General features: G+C 45.2%; 1 protein-coding gene across 14 annotated transcripts in view; it reads right to left on the bottom strand.

The window, feature by feature from the left end:
* Window positions 1-20,988, bottom strand: part of FBXO10 (F-box protein 10) — an 83,094-nt gene that overhangs the window by 13,102 nt on the left and 49,004 nt on the right. For 5 of the 14 annotated variants that reach the window (XM_082468586.1, XM_082468590.1, XM_082468589.1 and 2 more), the window contains 5 exons: window positions 19,592-19,662; window positions 17,778-17,930; window positions 16,333-16,602; window positions 14,281-14,591; window positions 12,974-13,195 (listed from right to left, as the gene is read on the bottom strand). In XM_082468586.1, coding sequence (XP_082324712.1) covers window positions 12,974-13,195; window positions 14,281-14,591; window positions 16,333-16,602; window positions 17,778-17,930; window positions 19,592-19,662 — 1,027 coding nt within the window. The other 9 variants (XM_082468587.1, XM_082468591.1, XM_082468593.1 and 6 more) reach the window with 6 other exon arrangements.

Genomic DNA, 20,988 nt, shown 5'->3' with positions numbered 1-20,988 from the left:
GTTCTCACAGAATATCCACTGAATGCTGGCAGAAGACCTCATACCTCTGAAAGACCAAGAAAATCTATGTAAGTGGGTAGGACAAAAAGGAAAAAAGTGAGAAAGGAATCAGGATGGGACCTGGGCCCCTGGGAGGGAGCTGTAAGAGAGGAAAGGTTCCCACACCCTCGGAAGTTCCTTCGCTGGCGGAGAGATCAGCCATTATAAGAGGGAGCTTCAGAGCCTTGGAGTAGAGCACAGCAACCAGTTTGCAGCAGCTAGAATGGAGACAGACCTGCACAGATGGTCAGTGCCACTGCTTTGCACTTCCCAGCCTGAGATGCGTGTCCACTAGTGTGGACAGGGGCTGGATGAAGAAGCTCGGGCTTTGGAGATCAGACCTGGGGACAGGACTGGGGTGGGCTGTGCGGAAACAGCCTGAAGGGGTTGGAGTCTGGTGCAACCACACCTGAGGCTGTACGAGGAGGAAGCCTGGGCCGCCTTAGAGGCCAGGCACCATTGTGTGGGCAGTGTGCAAGGGGAGGGGCAGAACCTGCCATTACAGCCTTTTGCCCTGTGCAAGCTCTCAGGCAGCGGAACACTTCCTACACTCACTGCAGGAGCCGTCTCGAGCTGCTGACTCTGCCCTCCCGGGGAGCAGAGTTGCGAGCTGCCTCTGCTCCCATGGCGTGCTCCAGGGCCATGCATGAGCTGCCACTGCCACTGAGATTCCCACGACTGGGTACCAGCTGCCACATCTGCACACCCCATTAAGGGGATAATGGCCAGCAAGTGCTGAGGAAAGAGGCGATAGGCAGCCATACTAAGAACAGCCCTTGAACCAAAAATGTTAAACCCACACAAGCTACACAAGGATGCTCCCACATATAAAGAGCCTTCTAAGACCACAGTAGATAATTGTTTCTCCTAAACTCACAGAATGAGAAATATAAGTAAAATAATGAAGAAGCAGAGGAGCCACTCCCAGTTAAAAGACCAAGAGAATTCCCCTGAAAGAACACTGAAACAGACCTCTTTAGTCTAACAGACACCAATTTCAAAAAGACACTGATTTCAAAAAGGAGATAATAAAAATATTGAAGGAATTAAGAAAGGCTATTGACAAAAATGCAAGAGCACTGTAAAAAGGAACTGGAAACTATACAGAGGAACCAAGAAAAATTAGAAAACTCATTTGCTGAGACAAAAACTGAACTAAAGGCAATGAATAGAATAAATAATGCAGAACGAACAAGTAACCCGGAAGACAGAATAATGGAAATCACCCAATCAGGACAGCAGACAGGAAGCCAAATGAATAAAAAATGAAAGCAATATAAGAGACCTATGGGATAATACAAAGCATGCCAATCTAGGCATAATAGGGAATCCAGGAGGGAGAGAAAGAGTAAAGGGGATTGGAAATGTATTTGAAGAAATTATGGCTGAAAACTTCCTAAACCTAAAGAAGGAAACACATCCAGGTACAGGAAGCACAGAGGGTCCAAAACAAAGTAAACCCAAACAGACCTACACCAAGACATTTTATAATAAAAACGGCAAAAATTAAAGAGAGGATTCTAAAGGCAGCAGGAGAAAAAGAGTTAATTACAAGGGAAGCCCCATAAGGCTATCAGCTGATTGCTCTACAGAAACATTTCAGGCCAGAAGGGAGTGGCAAGATATATTCAAAGTCCTGAAAGGGAAAAATCTGCAACCTAGGATACTTTACCCAGCAAGATTATCATTTAGAATAGGAGAGAGAAAGAATTTCTGAGACAAGCAAAAATGAAAAGAATACAGCAATACTAAACCTATCCTAAAGAAAATATTGAAATTTTCTCTAAATAGAAAACAAGTATAGGAAAGAGAAAATCACAATTGGAGAGCAAATCACCTATAAATAAGTCAGTCCACAGATTTTTAAAAAATCAAAAAATTTCTGTGAATGTGATGATACCACAATGAACAGCAGAAGGATGAACATGAAGATGTAAAAGAGGACATCAAAATCATAAACTGTGGTGCAGGAGAGTCAGGAAATGTAGATTTTTTTTCCATTTCCTAGAATGTGTTTGAGCCTCTATGACTACTAGTCTAAGGCAAGGAGATAGAAGATGGGGTTAACATACTTGAAAAACAGGGTAACCACAAATCAAAAACATACGATAGATTCACAAAAACCAAAAAGAAGAGAACATAAGTATAATACAAAAGAAGATCATCAAACCACAAAAGGAAAAACAGAAAGGGACAAAGAGGAAATATAAAATCAACAGGAAACCAAGGTTAAAATGGCAATAAATACATATCTATCAGTAATTATTTATTAGTGGACTAACTACTCCAATCAGAAGACACAGAGTGGCAGATTGGATTAAAAAAACAAGAGCTTACAATATGCTACCTAGAGGAGACCCACTTTAGGGCAAAGGACACACATAGATTGAAAGTGAAGAGATGGAAAAATATTTCATGCAAATGGAAATGAAAAGAAAGTGGGGGTCGCAATACTCATATCTGACAAAATATACTTTAAAACAGAAGCCATAAAGAAAGATAAAGAAGGACACTATATAATGATAAAAGGATCAATACAAGAAGAGGATTTTACAGTCATCAACATATATGCACCTAATATAGAAGCACCCAAATACCAAAATACTAAGACATAAAGGCAGAAATTGACAATCATACAATAATAGTAGGAGACTTTAGCACCACACTCACACCAATGGACAGGTTTTCTAGACAGAAAATCAGTAAGGCAACAGAGATCCTAAATGATACAACAGAACAGTTAGACCTAATTGATATTTTCAGGACATTACACCCCCCAAAAATAAAATACACGTTCTTTTCAAATGCACATGGAACATTCTCTAGGATTGACCACATATTAGGGCACAAAACTAGCCTCAACAAATTTAAGAGTATAGAAATTATCTCAAGCATCTTTGTGACCATAAGAGCATGAAACTAGAAATCAACCACAGAAAAAGAAATCAGAAACAATTACATGGAGACTAAACAACATACTACTAAAAAAAACAATGGGTCAACGATGAAATCAAAGAGGAAATTTAAAAATAACTTGAGACAAATGGCAATGAGAACACAACCATACAAAATCTACGGGATGCAGCAAAAGCAGTTCTTAGAGGGAAGTTCATAGCGATACAGGCCTTCCTCAAAAAAAAACAAAAGTCTCAAACAACCTAACCTACCACTTAAAAAGAAATTAGAAAAAGAAGAACAAACAAAACCTAAAGTCAGCAGAAGGAAGGAAACAAGATCAGAGAGGAAATAGAGAATCTCAAAAATTATATTAAAATATCAATAAAGCCAAGAGTTGGTTTTTTGAAAGGGTAAAACAAGATTGACAAACTCCTGTCCAGGTTCATCAAGAAGAAAAGAGAGAGAACCCAAATAAAAATAAGAAATGAAAAAGGAGAGATAATAACCAATACTGCAGAAATACAAAAAACCATAAGGGAATACTATGAACAATTATATGCCAACAAATTCTACAACCTAGAAGAAATGGACAAGTTTCTAGAAACATACAGCCCACCAAAAATGAACCAAGAAGAAACAGATAATTTGAACAGACTGATCACCAGAGGTGAAATAGAATCTGTAATTTAAAAACTTCCTACAAACAAAAGTCCAGGACCAGATGGCTTCACAGGCGAATTCTACCAAACATGCAAAGAAGAACTTATACTGATCCTTCTCAAACTCTTCCAAAAAAATTGAAGAGGAAGGAACACTCCTGAAGACATTTTATGAAGCCACCATCAGCCTGATACCAAAACCTGACAAAGACACCACCAAAAAAGAAAATTACAGGCCAATATCTTTGATGAATATAGACGCAAAAATTCTCAACAAAATACTAGCTAACAGAATCCAACAACACGTTAAAAAGATCATACACCATAACCACATGGGAGTCATCCCAAGTTCACAAGAATGGTTCAACATATGCAAATCAGTCAATGTGATACACCACATAAACACAAGAAAAGACAAAACCCACAATCATCTCAAAAGATGCAGAAAAAGCTTTTGACAAAATTCAATATCCATTCATGATAAAAACTCTCACCAAAGTGGGTATAGAGGGAACATATCTCAGCATAATAAAACCTATTTATGACAGACCCACAGCCAATATAATACTCAACAGTGAAAAGCTGAAAGCCTTCCCACTAAAATCTGGAACAAAACAAGGATGCCTACTCTCACCACTTCTCTTCAACATAGTATTGGAAGTCCTAGCCACAGCAATCAGACAAGAAAAAGAAATAAAAGGTATCCAAATTGGAAGAGAAGCGGTAAAACTGTCACTCTTCGCAGATGACACGATACTCTCTCTATACAAAGAACCCTAAAGTCTCCACACAAAAACTATTAGAATAAATGAATTCAGCAAGGTAGCAGGATACAAGATTAACATACAGAAATCGGTTGCATTTCTTTACACTAACTATGAAATATCAGAAAGGGAATGTAAAAAAACTATACCTTTCAAAATCTCACCCCCCAAAATAAAATACTTAGGAATAAACCTGACTAATGAGGTGAAAGACTTAATATGCTGAGGACTATAAAACATTAATTAAGTAAACTGAAGAAGATTCAAAGAAATGGAAAGATATCCAATGCTCTTGGAGGAATGAATATTGTTAAAATGGCCATACTACCCAAAGCAATCTACAGATTTAATGTGATCCCTATCAAATTACCCATGACATTTTCCACAGAACTAGAATAATCCTAAAATTTATATGGAATCATAAAAGACCCAGAATTGCCAAAGCAATGATGATGTAAAAGAACAAAGCAGGAGGCATAACCCTCCCAGAGTTCAGACAATACTACAAAGCTACAGTAATCCAAACAGCGTGGTACTGGCACAAAAACAGCCATATGGATCAATGGAACAGAGTAAAGACCCCAGGGATAAACTCACACCGCTATAGTCAATTAATCTTAGATAAAGAAGGAAAGAATATACAATGGGAAAAAGTCCTTTCAGCAAGTGGTGTTGGGAAAGTTGGACAGCCGCATGTAAATCAGTGAAGTTAGAACACACTCACCATACACAAAAATAAACTCCAAATGGCTTAAAGACTTAGACATAAGACTTGACACCATAAAATTCCTAGAAGAGAACATAGGCAAAACATTCTCTGACATAAATCGTACCAATGTTTTCTTAGGTCAGTCTCCCAAGGCAACAGAAATAAAAACAAAAATAGACAAATGGGACCTAATCAAACTTATAGGCTTTTGCACAGCACAGGAAGCCATAAACAAAATGAAAAGACAACCTACAGAATGGGAGAAAATATTTGCAAATGATGCAACCAGCAAGGGCTTAATTTCCAAAATACAAACAGCTCATACAACTCAACAACAGAAAAACAACCCAATCGAAAAATGTGCAGAAGACCTAAAGAGACATTTCTCCAAAGAAGAAATACAAATGGCCAATAGTCATGTGAAGAGATGCTCAACATCTCTAATTACTAGAGAAATGAAAATCAAAACTGCAACAAGGTACCACCTCACACTGGTCAGAATGGCCATCATTAAAAACTAGAAACAAATGCTGGAGAGGATGTGGAGAAAAGGGAACCCTCCTACACTACTGGTGGAAATGTAAGTTGGTACAGCCACTATGGAAAACAGTATTCCATTCCTCAGAAAACTAAAAATAGAATTACCATATGATCCAGCAGTCCCACTCCTGGGCATATATCCAGACAAAACTCTAATCCAAAAAGATACATGCAGCCCTATGTTCATAGCAGCACTATTCACAACAGCCAAGATATGGAAACAATCTAAATGTCCAGTGACAGATGAATGGATAAAGAAGATGCAGTACATATATACAATGGAGTACTACTCAGTCATAAAAGAGAACGAAATAATGGTCATTTGCAGCAACATGGATGGACCTAGAGCTTATCATACTAAGTGAAGTCAGACAGAGAAAGACAAATACCATATGATATCACTTATAATGTAGAATCTAAAATATGACAAAATGAACCTATCTACAAAACAGAAACAGACTCACGGACATAGAGAACAGACTTCTGGTTGCCAAGGGGGAGGGGGTTGGGGGAGGGACAGAGCGGGAGGTTGGGGTTAGCAGGTGTAAGCTATTATATGTGGAATGGATAAACAACAACGTCCTACTGTACAGCACAGAGAACTATATGCAGTATCCTATGATAAACCATAATGGAAAAGAATATAAAAAAGAATGTATATATATATGTATAACTGAATCACTGCTGTACAGCAGAAATTAACACAACATTGTAAATCAACTATACTTTAGTTAAAAAAACAAAAAAAGAACTCAATTCATTCTGTAAAGAAGGGGCAATAGCCTTACCAAGTCAGTGCTTAATATACTATTGATGGGATATAAGATAATTTTAGTGGCATGGGGGTGTATCAGGATATATGAGGTTATGCTGACTTGGCTAAACTGCAGTAACAAATTTCCCCCAAATGTTTGGTTTCAACAAAGGTTTAGTTGCTTGTGATACTGTGAATATTTTCATTTTAACAGTTTATTTTAGTGTGTATTAAAACCACTAGCTTTTCATTTATAGTAGTGAAGTAATGTAAACATTTCTTTTTAGTTAAGTTCCTGGATAGGGTCCTGGAATGGAAAAAGGACACTAGGTAATGACTAAGGAAATATGAATAAACTGTGGACTTTCTACTGGCTCATTAATTTTGACAAATGTACCATACTAATGTAAGGTGTTAATAACAGGGAAGCTCGGCAGTAAGGGTAGTAAGGGAACTCTCTACTGCCTATCTCCTCACTTTTTCTGTAAATCTAAAACTTCTAGACAGTCTTCAATAAGGGGTGCTGGGAAAACTGGATAGCTACATGTAAAAGAATGAAATTAGAACATTTTTTTGTGTATGGTTTTAGAAAAACTCTAATGGATTAAAGACCTAAACGTTAAGACCTGAAACCATGAAACTCCTAGAAGAAAACACAGGCAGAACACACTTTGACATAAATCGTGCAATATTTTTTGGAGCTGTCTCCTAAGGCAAAGGAAACAAAAGCAAAAATAAACAAATGGGACCCAATTAAACTTAAAAGCTTTTGCACAGCAAAGGAAACCATAGACAAAACAAAAAGACAACCTACTGAATGGGAGAAAGTATTTGCAAGTGATATGACCAATAAAGGGTTAATATCCAAAATGTATAAAAAGCTCATACAACTCAACATCAAAAAAATAAACAACCTGATTAAAAAATGGTCAGAAAACCTAAACAGACATTTTTCCAAAGAAGATACAGATAGTTAACAGGCACATGAAGAGATGCTCAACATCGCTAGTCATCAGAGAAATGCAAATCAAAACCACAATGAAATATCACCTCACACCTGTCAGAATGGCTATCATCACCACAAATAACAAATGTTGGTGAGAACATGGAGAAAAGGGAACCTTTGTGCACTGTTGGTGGGAATGTATACTGGGGCAGCCACTATGGAAGACAGTATGGTGTTTACTCAAAAGACTAAAAATAGAACTACCATATGATCCAGCAATTCTACTCCTGGGTATATATCTGAAGAAAATGAAAACGCTAATTTGAAAAGATACATGCACCCTGATGTTCGCAGCAGCATTATTCATAATAGCCAAGATATGGAAACAACCTAAGTATCCATCAACAGATGAATGGATAAAGAAGATGTGGTATATATATATACACAATGGAATACTACTCAGCCATAAAAGATAATGAAATTTTGCCATTTGCAACAAGGATGCACTTGGATGCTGATTCACTTTGTTATAAAGCAGAAACTAACACACCATTGTAAAGCAATTATACTCCAATAAAGATGTTAAAAAAAAAAAGATGCACTTGGAGGGTATTGTGCTTAGTGAAATAAGTCAGAGAAAGGCAAATGCTGTATGATATCACATGTGGAATCTAAAAAATAAACTAGTGAATATAACAGAACAACATACTCTCATATGTAGAGAACAAATTAGTGGTTACCAGTGGGAGGGGGAAGGGGAGAGGGGCAAGGCTAGGGTAGGGGATTAAGAGGTATAAACTACTATGTATAAAATAAATAAGCTACAAGGATATATTGTATAGCACAGGGAATATAGCCAATATTTTATAAATGGAGTATAACCTTTAAAAATTGTGAATCACTGTGTTGTACACCTAAAACATACATTATACATCAACTATACCTGTTAATAAAAAGACTTAAGAGAAAAAATTCTAAAAAATAAAGTCTTTTTAATTAAAAGAGGATTTAAAGAAAAATATTAAGTACTAGCTTTCTCCTCAAATGACATGTGGATATGGCAAACACTGTAAGATGCTAAGTGACTGAAACTGGGAAAAATGTGGTCATGGATCTCAGGTCATCCACACCAGGGACCTCACTGTTACTCTTCACAAAGCCCAAGGGGCAGGCAGGACTGCAACTACAGTCCCTGACTGACACGTGAGGACACAGACCTTGGAACTTGGAATCAGGTGGGAACAAGCTGGATGGACAAGATGGCCCTGGTCTCCTGTCTCCTTCAGTGGAAGCAGTGGTGCCTCGGGGGGGGCGGAGTGGTGAGAGGCCTACATCCAGCGCTCAGGAACCCTAGCACATACCCAGACCAAGGAAAGTACCCCGAAAAGTGCCTCCTTTAAAATACAGAACTTTATTTTGGTTGCTGAGATTTTCATAAGCACTTGGTTCACAGAAAAGTCATTCGTTACAAAATAATAAAAGGCAGCAATTTGTACAGCGACTCACACTGGGGCCATAGATAAGTGCAAAGGACAGCGCTGGGGATGGGAGGGGCCCACGCTCTTGTGCCCGAAGTCCTCAGCGGGTACCCAGTGCTCCTGGCTCCCTCTAGCCCAACCTACTCCACCCGGGAGAGCAGCACCGGGGGCCTGGCAGAACCAGCCTGGGAAGCCATCTGTGAGGTGCACGACAGTGACGCTACCAGGCTGGTGAGGCCCCACATGAAGGGCCGGGTGGGCGGGGGACTGTTCGGGCTGAGCCAGGCCTGCGTCGGGCCCCCTTCCTAGAGCAGTGGGTCTGAGCCTGCCTGGCTCTGGAACCTTAACACATTCACAGTTGGGTTCAGCACAGCCTTTTGGGAGCCAGCCTTCCTCTCCTCACTCAGGCTGCTAACCCTACCCCCTGGGCTGGGGACTGGGGACACAGGTGGTGACTCTAATGGAGCTAGCTTACAGGCAGGTCAGTGGGACAGGGATGGGCCCAGGTAACTCCTAAGCAAGGCAGAATATACCCTGTGGGGGCAGAGAAAGGGCAGAGGAGGCTCAGAGAGGGCAGAGCACTGCCATCTGGGTGGCAGTGTCGAGCCTGGAAGAATGGGTGGGACCTAGGCATGTGTAGCTGGCGAGGAGGGTGCACCCAGAAGAGGGGAGAGCATGAGCCAAGGCACAGAGTGGGAAACCTTGGTAGGGTTAGTAAAGGCAGGTGGTCATCCATGAGAATGTGGACACAGACGAGGGCCCTAGGCACCTCGGTCTCCGCCAGTCTTGCGCCCAGGAGGGGCGGCTGGTTTGGGTGTGCTTGTGGGATTCAAATCCTCCCTGTGCAGCAAGCGCTGAGCCAATGTCCTCCTGAATCTGGGAGCAACTTGAAGGTAGAGCAGTCAGGTGCACCCCTGTACCACCCAGCCCAGCACGCGTCTGCACACCTAAGCCACTTGAAGGAAGCCTTCTCCACACGCCCCTTCCTGTTTTCAGCATGCCCCTGTCATCCCTGGGGCAGCCTTTCAAGAGGGGCTCCTTATCCCAAGCCCCTTCCTCCCTCACAGGTCCACGTTCAAGAGAACTGTGTCCTTACGGAAACCAAACCCAACTCCTCCAGCCTCCCCAGGCAGCAGGGTGGGTGTGGCAGTGTCCCCAGAGGGTCAAAAGTGAGGTCTAGGAAAGGGGAAAATCTGGGGCTCTTTCCATCTCACTAGAATCACTTCTCTCCCTTAGAAGTAAATCCGTTCTTCCCTGAGAAGATTCTGGGTTTGGTGTATATAAAACGCAGTTCCCTGTAACTCAAAAAGAAAAACCTGACCAAGGTTTTCATTATCGATTTCCCCAACTTTTCATAATCTCTATAAGAGCTCAAGGGACTAGAAACCCACCAACTTTGGTTCCCCTTTTCTCCTCGAAAAATAATTCCAGGGAATTCCCTGGCGGTCCAGTGGTTAGGACACCGCACTTTCACTGCTGAGGGCCTGGGTTCAATCCCTGGTCGGGGAACTAAGATCCCATAAGCCACATGGCGCGGCCAAAAAAAACCACCAACCAACAAAAAATCCAATTTCTTTCCTGCTGAGGGTTGTGGAGCCAAAGGGTTTTGAAGGTACCTTGTTCTTAGTCCACAGAAGACTTGGGAGCTTGTTTTTCAGGGCGGTGATAAGGAGACCAGGAGCCTTCACAAGCACTAATTCTTCCATCCCAAAGGCCACAACCTCTCAGCTTGGCTGGGCAGGGCCCGAGCCTGAGAGCAGGGTATGTGCTTCCTTCTCAGAGTCTGAGGACAGCCCCCAGCTGCCCCACTCCGTGGCTCTCCATTCTTACAGGATGGTGCAGAAGATGCTGCGTTTGCTGTGGTAACCACCTTCCACATGGGCTGTGATCCTGGTTGCCATGGCTGTCACCTTCTGCCCACTGTGGGCAGCAGAGGGGCCTCGGAGAGAGTTTTCAAGGTGAGGCCGTGCTGGTGGGTTCGCCAGGCGCCACGTATCAGACCTGGAGGTGCAAAATGAGAGTGAACCCTTTGGGAGTCTAGAGCATTTGCTGAATGCCCTGCACAAACTTACTTTTGGCTTTGTTTAAATCTGGGTATAGGTTGCATCTCCCTAGTTAAGTGATAGCAAAAGGAGGTGGAATATGTGCAAAACTAATTCTAGTTCTAGCTCTACCTTCAGATCTACACGTAACCTTGGATAGGTTCCCTCTTGTCCTCTATTTCCCCATCTTTAAACAAGGATCTAGATAAGACCAGTGGCTTGCTTTTCTTTCATTCCCCCAGCCCCATTTTTTCCCCCACCTGCATGACTGTAAATGTCATGCAAGCTTTATTCATAGTCACCAAAAAATTAGAAACCACCTAAATACGCTTCAGCTGATGAACAGATAAACCGTGTGGTACGTCCATACAACAGAACACCACTCAGCAACAAAAAGGATGAATGACAGATGCCACAGGTCAATCTGGGATACACTGGGCTAAGTGTTAAGAAGCCAGACTCAAAAGACTGCACACTGTGTTATTTCTTTTATATGACATTCTGGAAAGTGCAGATCTATATGGGACAGAAGTTGGTGGATTTCCAGTCCCTCGAGCTCTTGTGGAGATTACGAAGGGTTGGGGAAAGTCAAATGGTAGTGATGTTTTGATTAGGGCTTTCTGTCCTAAGTTACAAGGAACCTGTCCTGAGTTACAAGGGATCGCCTCTTACACACATCAAATCCTAAATTGCTTAAGCCAGCAACATTGGCTTTTACATATTTTTATGATAATAATATTACGAGTGGGACTGTAAAGATATGGGTAGAGTCAGAGGCTGGCTACTGTGGGGTGAGTAAAAGCCTAGGGCTATGTTCAAAGATCTGCAAGCATTTGCGTTTGGCAGCAGAGCGAGCTCCTGAGAAGAAGCGATGAAAAGAGAGGAAATTAGGAGCGGACAGTGCACAGGGGACAATGCCAGGCCAACAGGTCTGGGCTGTACCCTGTACCCTGGGGTCTCCAAAGCCGGAGGAGGAAGTGGACCCCAGGGAGTCTACAATATGATCTGCTGGGATTTGGGAAGACAATATTAGAATTTCTACTTATATCATACTTTATAAGTTATGACTATATAAATAAACATACTGAGGGGGTTTCCTCAAAAAATATTTGTTACTGAGAAAGTGTATAATAAAAAAACAGAGTAGAGATCATTACTATAGAAAAAGAGGCTCCATCCAGGGTTTCTGACCATGCATGTGACGTGGCCAGAGCTGATTTAGAAAGGTTACTCTGGCAGGATGCAGAGGACAGCCCTGCAGGTCGGGGGTAGCCCAAGCACAGGGGGACCAGGCAGGAAGCTGCTGCAACAGGACAGAAGGATTAACAGTGCAGGAGTGATACCAACAACAATGGTATCAATAATAATTACTAATTATTATTATTTTTGCAACCAGTATGGCAAAGTATCAACCAACCGGAACGGAGTCCATCCATAAACAACTGAAACAGCAGTAATGGGAACAGGAGCCATGGGTCAGGGTGAGGGGTGCTGACCCGAACAAGGGTGGCAGCAGTTGGGAAGAGGAGGTGCCAGGTACAAGAACACTTTAGAAGCAGAATCAAGAGAACCTGGTAGCTGACTGAACTTCAGTGTCAGGGAGAAGGAGAGGCAGAGGTTTTGCTGCTGGAACAGAATGGATGGTGATGTCATCAAAATGGGGAACAGGGAAGGACAAGGGTTTGGGGAAGGTGAGTGTGAAGCAACTGTACACTGAGGCAGAAATACCAGAAACAAGGGGCAACAGCGGCCACAGCAATGAACACTTATATGATACCTCAGATATGCTGCTAGGTCACATGATCTTATTTAAACTGGTGCTACAAAGCAGACATTATTAACTGGATTTTACTAAGGCTCAGAGATGTTGAGTAACTTGCCCAAGGTCACACAGCCAGTAACTGGCAGAGGTGAGATTTGAAACCACATACCCCTGACTATTTTAAAGCTTATTCCCTCCTAGGGAGTCAGGCTCAGGTCCTCAGCCCAGGCCTGACACAAAACCCAAGCACAGGCCTTTACCTGACCAGAGCCGAAAGCTAGCAGGACTAGGGAACAAGGGCAGCTGCAGTCTCTGAGCCTGGCTTCCCCAGTGACCTCATTGTGGTTCTAGAAGATTGGTTTAGGCAACCCCATGCACTTACTTTTTCTTGAAGACCAAGAACTTGTTGTTCTGCATGATGCATTCTTGGTTGTTTGAAATCTGCTGAAAGATGGTCTTGTTGGTCTTGCCCTGGAAGACGGTGTTCTCCTGCAGCAGAGCCTTGGCACGGCCCTGCACGGCAATGCCGTAGGCCCGGAATGAATGGATCCGGTTCTTTATTACCTGGGAGAGGCAGCCAGAGCTTGTCACACCTCAGGGACTCCTAGACTGGTAGGGGAGCCAGGTAAGTGAATCACCAGTTATAAAACCGAGGGGTAAGAGCATGCTAGGTAGGTCAGCATTGAGCCATGCGAGCTCAGGGAAAGGCTATCGAGACCAGCCCAGAGAGAACCAGGAAAGGCTTTCTGGAGGAGGTGATGGGTAAGCGGTAGGAGTTTATCAGGTACAGAGCAGAGGAGAGTTGTTCCAGGAAGAAGGAACAATATGCAAAGACCCAGCAGATGGGGTGTGAGCCACTGGCAACCCAACTGAGGCAACAGCGAGCCCTCCTCCCCTCCTCTGCTCCCACAGTGCTCGGACGCAAAGCCAAGGGATTCCTTACTCCTTGCTGAAGTCACTGATTCATGAAGTCACAAAGCCGAAAAAAGGCTTTGCGACTGTAACTTCACAAGGGCAGGGACTGGGTTTGTCTGGCTCAACACTGAAACCCTAGCACCCAGCTCAGTGCTTTGCATAAAAACGGAGCTCGGAGCTCAAGGTCCTGCGGGGAAGAAAAACAGGCAAAGGAACAGACACAGAGCACTGTGGGAAGTGCCCTGTGAAGGGTGGGCATAAGCACCTCAGAAGTACAAAAAAAGGGCACCTCAAACAGCCTGGGGGGGTCAGGAAGGGCTTCCAGAAGAAAGGGAGAGCCAAGCTGTAGGACTTGGTAGGTAGGAAAAGGGGAGAGAAGGCTACTCCAGGTATACAGGGAACAGTGGGTGCCAAGGCCCCGAGGCAAGACTTCTCTCCATTAAGCACCTACTGCATACCAGGTCCTGTGCGAGATTATTCTGTTAGGAGAAGAGAGCTAAACTAGCCCAGATCTTGAGCTGAAGACCACGAAGATACCTCGGGTGGCACCCCCCGCCCCAGCTTCCTGCCAGTACCCCCTGTTCATCCTTCAGGGCCCAGTTCCCGCATTCCCTCCAGCGTGAAGTTCCCCTGCATCTTCCAGGCTGGGTTTTGGCAGCACCCTTGCAGAGTGCTGAGGGTTTAAGGTTCTGCTTCTCAGCAGAGAGGGCACAAGGGCTCTCCTAGGGCCATGCCCTGCATAGGCACACACATCACACACACACACATACACACCTTCGTGTCGGACGTGGGTAGCAGCTGCAGCCCGCTACCCCGGTTGCCAATGATGTCGTTTTCAATGACAGTGCTGTCACCCTTGGTGATGATGCCATGGCCTCTGTTGTCATAGATACCATTGCCTCGGAACTCCACTTTGCACTGGGCCTCGACCTTGACCCCACTCTGGTGATTGCAGGAGATGCTGTTGTTGGCCACACGGGTGAGCTGGCTGCTCTGGGCCACAGTGATGCCTCTGTCCCCGTTAGCATGGATCACGTTGGTGATGACATGCAGCACCTCACTACTCTGGACATAGAGTCCTGAAGCTGTGGGTAGAGGGGTTGGGAGCAGAGAAAGCACAGGGTGGTCCCAGGGTCACTGCTGACAATACCACTAGGAAAAGCCTTCCCAGAATTGTGCACCCAGGAGAGGGGGAGGGGGAGGAGAGGCATCAACATGCAGAACCAGCCCTTGGGGGTTGCATCTTCCAAGCTGAATGACAGAGCAGGAGGAAACCCAGGACCAGCAAGGAAACTCTGTTCTTTCTGCACCAAGTCCTCATTGAAGTGGCCAGGGAAACATGATGTGAGGAGATTCCTTAGGCTCAGCTGGTCACCTGGCCCAGGCTCTCGTCCTGTGCTGGCATGCCTCCTACAGCAGCCTCATCCTACCGCCATCTGCACCACCTGTGACAGGAGGCCACTACCTGCTGAAGGCTGCCCATCCACCTCTAGACAGACAGATCCACCTGCTAGAAAGCTGTTGTTTGTTTTGCTTCCCATTCTGAGCTAAAATCTGCCTCCCTACTATTCTGGGAAGTTTTCTTATTTCTTAAGAAATAAGAAATTTCTTAGCGACACTATGTGTTTGTAGAAAAAAAGCACAAAACCAGCAGGCTTAGAGCCGCGTGGGGAGAGGCAGCATGGCAGGTGGACCCGGGGTGAGGAGGCGTTCTCCCCAGTGCTAAGAGGCACCAGCAGCACCAGGAGGAGGCTGTGGGAGGATGCCCACTGTGGGGTCACGTGGGAGCAGTCTGAGCTGTGAGCTTGCAAGCCCGAACCTTTTGGTGCCAACTGCCTGTTGCTTCTCCTGGCTTGGTTGAGAACAGCAAAAATAAATCAAGTATTTGTGAATTTATGTGGCTTTGCTTGTCCTACTGGACAGCATGGCCATGTAGAGGAAACCCTGAACTGGGAGGGGACAGAACTCATTTTCCGGATAAGTGGGCTGGGGCCACGGGCTACCCATCTCCCTGCCTCTGCCACTCCCAGGGGGATGAGCTTACTAGGGCCCAGGGACCTCTTTTTAACAAGCCTTCCTCGATCAGCCCCCCAGAGTAATTCTGATAATCAGCCAGGTTTGGGAGCTGTGGAGTTGGATGAACTTCACAATAATTTTTTTTCCAATTCAATAAACATCAAACACCTACTATCATTTTTTTAATCAAGTTTAAGATAACATGGATTTTAAATACTCTTATTTTCTGTGTTCTCTAAGAAAGAAAACCACTGCCAATTAAACCATGATATGCCATCAGCTGTAAGGTGCATCTCATCAGAGATGTTAAAATGTGAAAAATGTGTCTCAGAATTGATTGGAAACGTGTCTGCCAGGTGTGGGATTGGTACTGAGGGGAGGGGGCACCAACAGGAGTGGGATTCAGTTCCTTGCCTCAAGTTCACAGCCTGTCAGAGTTGATGCAACAGCCACAGAAACAAATACAATCCCACCCCCCCTAACAAGTGCCACTGGGGCTGGGGGAGAGGACAGGTCAAAGGAGAGAAGGACAGAGGGTGAGGGTGAATTTGCAGTGGGCTCCGAGGTCTGAGTTTTTTGGGACGTGTGGATGGGAGAAAGGGAATTTCAGGCAAGAGAAACAGCAAGAGAAAGGCAGGGTGGGGTGGGTGGGAACAGAAAAGAATGGATTCACGTCAGGGGCACGTGAAGTCCAGGACGCTGGGGTACCGGGTAAGTGGCTGAAGGAAGTGGCTGATGAGGCTGGAAGGGCCTTAGGGCAGGCAGAGCACAGGAGGCCCTGGAGCAGGGGCTGCGGGGAGGGGCACTCACCTCCGTTGTGATTAACAGTGTTAGACTCGACCAGAGCTGCGGTGATGGGCCGGCGCAGCAGGTCGTCATCCTTCTCCAGCTCCGTCTCCCAGAGGGTGGCGTCCCCGTCCTCGCCGAAGTTCTCCTGGGCCCCGTGGCCTCCAGGGGACTCCCCGGAGCCATCCTTCTGGCTGAACACTGCCACTCCATACAGGCCATTGTAGCTGACGTGGTTGCTGGTGACGTGGGGCAGGCTGGACGACATCATCCACACACCACAGCCCTTATTAGCTGGGATAGTGAAAGGAGCTGGTCACTGAGGCCGAGTGATGGGCAAGGCAGCACCCTGTGCCTCCCCGAGAGGGGAAGCAGGAAAGGCGCTGGCCTGGAGACAGAGTCCCTGATTTGCAAATGGCCTCGGACAAGTCACTTTAGGGCCTGGCTGCAGGCTTCTCCTTCATACAAGAGGGGTAATAACAGATCAGTCTCACAACTGCAATCATTCCATGGGGTGTAAAAGTGCTCTGGGAACTGTCAAGGCCCCACTTCCAGATGAGAAGCACATAAGCCCACGGTGACACTGTCAAAGGGGCCCTCAGAGCTCATCCAGCCCAACTCCTCCCTGCACAGAGATGGAGGTGGCCTCAGTTTGAGTTCCAGCCCTACCACTTCCTAGCTGTGTGACACTGAGGTTATTGAACCTCTCTGTGCCTCAGTTTCCTCACCTTTAAAATGGGGTTACAGGAATTCCCTGGAGGTCCAGTGGTTAGGACTCCACGCTTCCACTGCAGGGGGGCATGGGTTCAATCCCTGGTTGGGGAACTAAGATCCTGTAAGCCACGCAGTGTGGCCAAAAAATTAATTAAAAAATAAAATAAAATGGGTTTAATAACTGTAGCTACCTCAGAAGGTAGTCATGAGGACTAAATGTGCTAATGCATATAAAGGGCTCAGCAAGAGTCCAGTGCCTGAATGTAAGTTAGTATAATTATTATTATTATTAGAGATGCAGTCCAGAAAGATGGAAGCTTTGCCCAAAGTCACAGAATGAGTGAGAACACTTTTCCTTCTACGATTACCCTATTTCTCCCATTATATTTTTAGTTCTCTGGATCAAAAGAAAGGATAAGAGAAGTTAGATGTCTATGTGTGAGGAATTAAATGGCCCTGGCCTTATGCAAGATCTACTCCTGCCTTTTGCTGTTTTAAGTGGGGGATAAAGCCCTCTGCTTTGCTGACCCCATGGGGTCAATCTGGATTAGAAGGTGATTTATGAGAGCCTCGTGCCTTCTGTGAGGGTCTATGTGGCTGTGACCCGAGATGGATGCTATTCTTTAAGATGAGGTCTCTGAGGCCCAGGGAAAGGCGGCAACTTTCTCAGGACCCACAGGCTGGAGATGGAACCGGGGCTGCCTGCCTCCAGGCTGGGCTGGGCCCCAAACCCCTCCCCAGGAATGCGCCCTCACCGTAGATGGTGTTTCCTTCTAGCAGGCCTTTGCCTTCATCCCCGACAACAACACCATCGGAATAGCCAAAGCAGATGAGGTTGCTCCTGAGGATGGGGACCCCTCCTCGGCGGATGTCCACACCTCCCCACTGATTCTCTCGGATGACATTTTCTATGGGAAGAGGCAGAAAAGAGGGTCAAGAGTCACCTACAGTGCTGGCAACGAGGACTTGGACAGCTGATAGAAAGGCAAGTTTGGACAAGGACGCCTAGGCCTTCCCGTCAGCAGTCAGCACCCCGAACCTTGTCTGGTGTTTGACTTTCTAGGGACTTGTCTACTGTCTGCTTTCCTCAAGGGCAAGGTTCGTGTCTGTCTTGTGGTCTCCTATATCCCCAGCATCCACTGTACCCAGCGGCCTGGAGGATTGATGACTAAGAACAGACTGGCTTTAGAGTCCCTGGACCAAGGCCAGGCAGGACTGTCTGTCCTGGGGGGCTGTCCTTGGGAGGGCTGAAGCAGAATCCAGCCATTCCCCCACACGCCTGGGAAGGCGCTAGCCTGTCCTTCTCAGCCTCAGCTCTGGACTGACCACAGCCTTCCTCTCCTCTCCCCTCCACCATGTCTCTGGGAGTGAGTGGGCTGAAGAGCCACAAGTTAGAAGGGGTGTCCTGGGGCACTGCTGCCCCAGCATGGTGGCAGGGCAGACTCCCAGCCTCCTGCGACAGGACTACAATGGCGCATGAGACCCTGTGAGGCTGGCCCCTCCCTGCCTGCCTCTGGGACCCCATCTCATACTCCTTGCCCCTTGCTCACCACACTGCAGTCAAATGAGCAACCTCTGTGCTCCTCAGGCATGCAAAGTCTGTTCCCACAGGTAGCCCTGTGTGGAATCCTCGTTCTTTTCCTGGGCTCCTTCCCATCATCCAGCTTCTGGCTTATATGTCACCTTCTCAGAAAGGCCTGCCCTGATCATACAATACTAAATACCCACACAGTTCCTCTATCACCTTATTTTAATTATCTGTAAAGCACTTATCACCCTCAGATATGACTTTCCTTGGGAAAAAAAATGCTTTTGTTTTTTTTCCCCTCCTAAAATGTCAGTTCCTGACGGCAGAAATCATGTTTTGTTCACTGCTGTATCCCCAGCTCCTGCATACAGCGTGTGCTCAAAAAACGTCCGATAAATGAAGGAAGGCTGGATCCAGTCAGAGGGATTCACTGGCCCAATATTTACTGAATCTCCTTAATGTCCTAGGTGTGGCTATGCTCTGTGCTGAGGCTACACTGACGTACCAGACAGACTTGATCCTTGCCTTTTAGGACACAGCAAAGGAGACGGACATTAAACAGATCACAAGAAATTAAGGAAAATGTCCTGCAGAGCAGGCCTACTGGGTAGAGTGAGTGTAGATGTATAATGGGAGGTCAGGGCAGACTTCCCCCAGGAAGTGACACTTAGGCTGAGACTCAAAGAATGAGCAGGAGTTGGCCAGGCAGAGGGGAAAGGGGGATGGACTGCCAGAGCAGGCACAAGCCCGTAAAAGCCAAGAGGAGGGATTCAGACAGTTTGTGTGGCATGAATGTTTCTGACAGTGTTATGTCAGAAACAGCCATCCATTCAGATCCTGTAAGCACCAGGCCTGGCAAAGAGCAGACCCTCTCTCCCTGCCTGATAAGCATGGCCAGTGCGTGGAGCCGGCATCCCCAAGTGCTAGCCACTATCAAGGAGGCCAGTCTGTCGAGGTGAAGGACTGGGTGGGTGGGAAGCCTGGGACGTTGGCTTGGCTGTGGTCACCGGGGGCTGCGGCTCCAGGCAGTCCCACCCCTACCTGTGATGAGGCCTCTGCCATTCTCATTCACAGCTATGCCGGCTGCACTGCCCTTGAAAATGTGGTTCCGGCTAGAATGGAAGGAAAAGACAAAAGGTGAGACCAGACCAATGTCATGTATCAAAGACAAAGCCCATCCAAGGTGCCTGCCTTCTTTTGTGGGCTTCCCAGATGACTCAGGTCCACAGGGGGATGAAGCACCTCCTCAAGCCCCAGAAGCCAGGCAGTTAGCAATCTTCAGTTACCACTGACCCCAAACAACCTACAACTATGCCACAGAAGCACATATCATTATATCCATGTCTCTGCAGCCTCTCTGGACTGTTATCCACATATAAACACCATTTTATTATTTTATTTTATTTTTTATTGACGTACTGTTGCTGTACCATATTATCTAAGTTGCAGGTGTACAATATAGTGATTCATGATTTTTAAAGGTTATACTCCATTTATAGATATTATAAAATATTGGCTATATTCCCTGTGTTACACAATATACCCTTGTAGCTTATTTTATACCTAATAGTTTGTACCTCTTACTCCCCCACCTCTATATTGCCCCTCCCCCCTCCCCACTGGTAACCACTAGCTTGTTCTCTACATCTGTGAGTCTGCCTCTTTTTTTGTTATATTCACTAGTTTGTTGCATTTTTTTAGATTCCACATATAAGTGATATCATACAGTATTTGTCTTTCTCTATTTCACTTAGCATAATGCCCTCCAAGTCCATCCATGTTGCTGCAAATGCAAAATTTCATTCTTTTCTATGGCTGAGTAGTATTCCATTGTGTTTATATACCACATCTTCTTTATCCACTCCTCTGTTGATGGACACTTAGGCTGCTTCCATATCTTGGTTATTGTGAATGATGCTACTGTGAACACTGGAGTGCATGTATCTTTTTGAGTTAGTGTTTTTGTTTTCGGATATATACCTAGGAATGGAATTGCTGGGTCATATGGTAGTTCTATTTTTAGTTTTTGGAGAAACCTCTGTACTGTTTTCCACAGTGGCTGCCCCAATTTACATTCCACCAACAGTGTACAAGGGTTCCCTTTTTTCCACATTCTTGCCAATACTTGTTATTCGTATAAACGCCATTTTAAACAAATGTCATCATGGTGCACGATCACAGGTAAAGTCTTGGTAGTGTCAAGAATTTCTAGGAGGCTGTGTTAAGCTTGTTTGGGAGTGATTTATGTCCCTGAATCAGATTCTGCCTGTAACAAGCCTACCGTCTTCTGTTTGTATCCAGCAGCTACTCTTTAGCTTATTTTCTGTTAATTCAGTTGCCTATCCACTGAATGAAAACATAAAATAATGACATGCCTTATAAGAAGAAAATCAGATTTTAAAAAGCGGGTTTTAAGAACATCAGACAACACATATGTG

This window comes from Balaenoptera physalus (genome assembly GCF_965194825.1).
Source record: "Balaenoptera physalus genome assembly, chromosome: 7".
Taxonomy (NCBI): domain Eukaryota; kingdom Metazoa; phylum Chordata; class Mammalia; order Artiodactyla; family Balaenopteridae; genus Balaenoptera; species Balaenoptera physalus.
The sequence above is the reverse complement of the archived record's forward strand: the minus strand, read 5'-3'. Positions and strand labels throughout refer to the sequence as shown.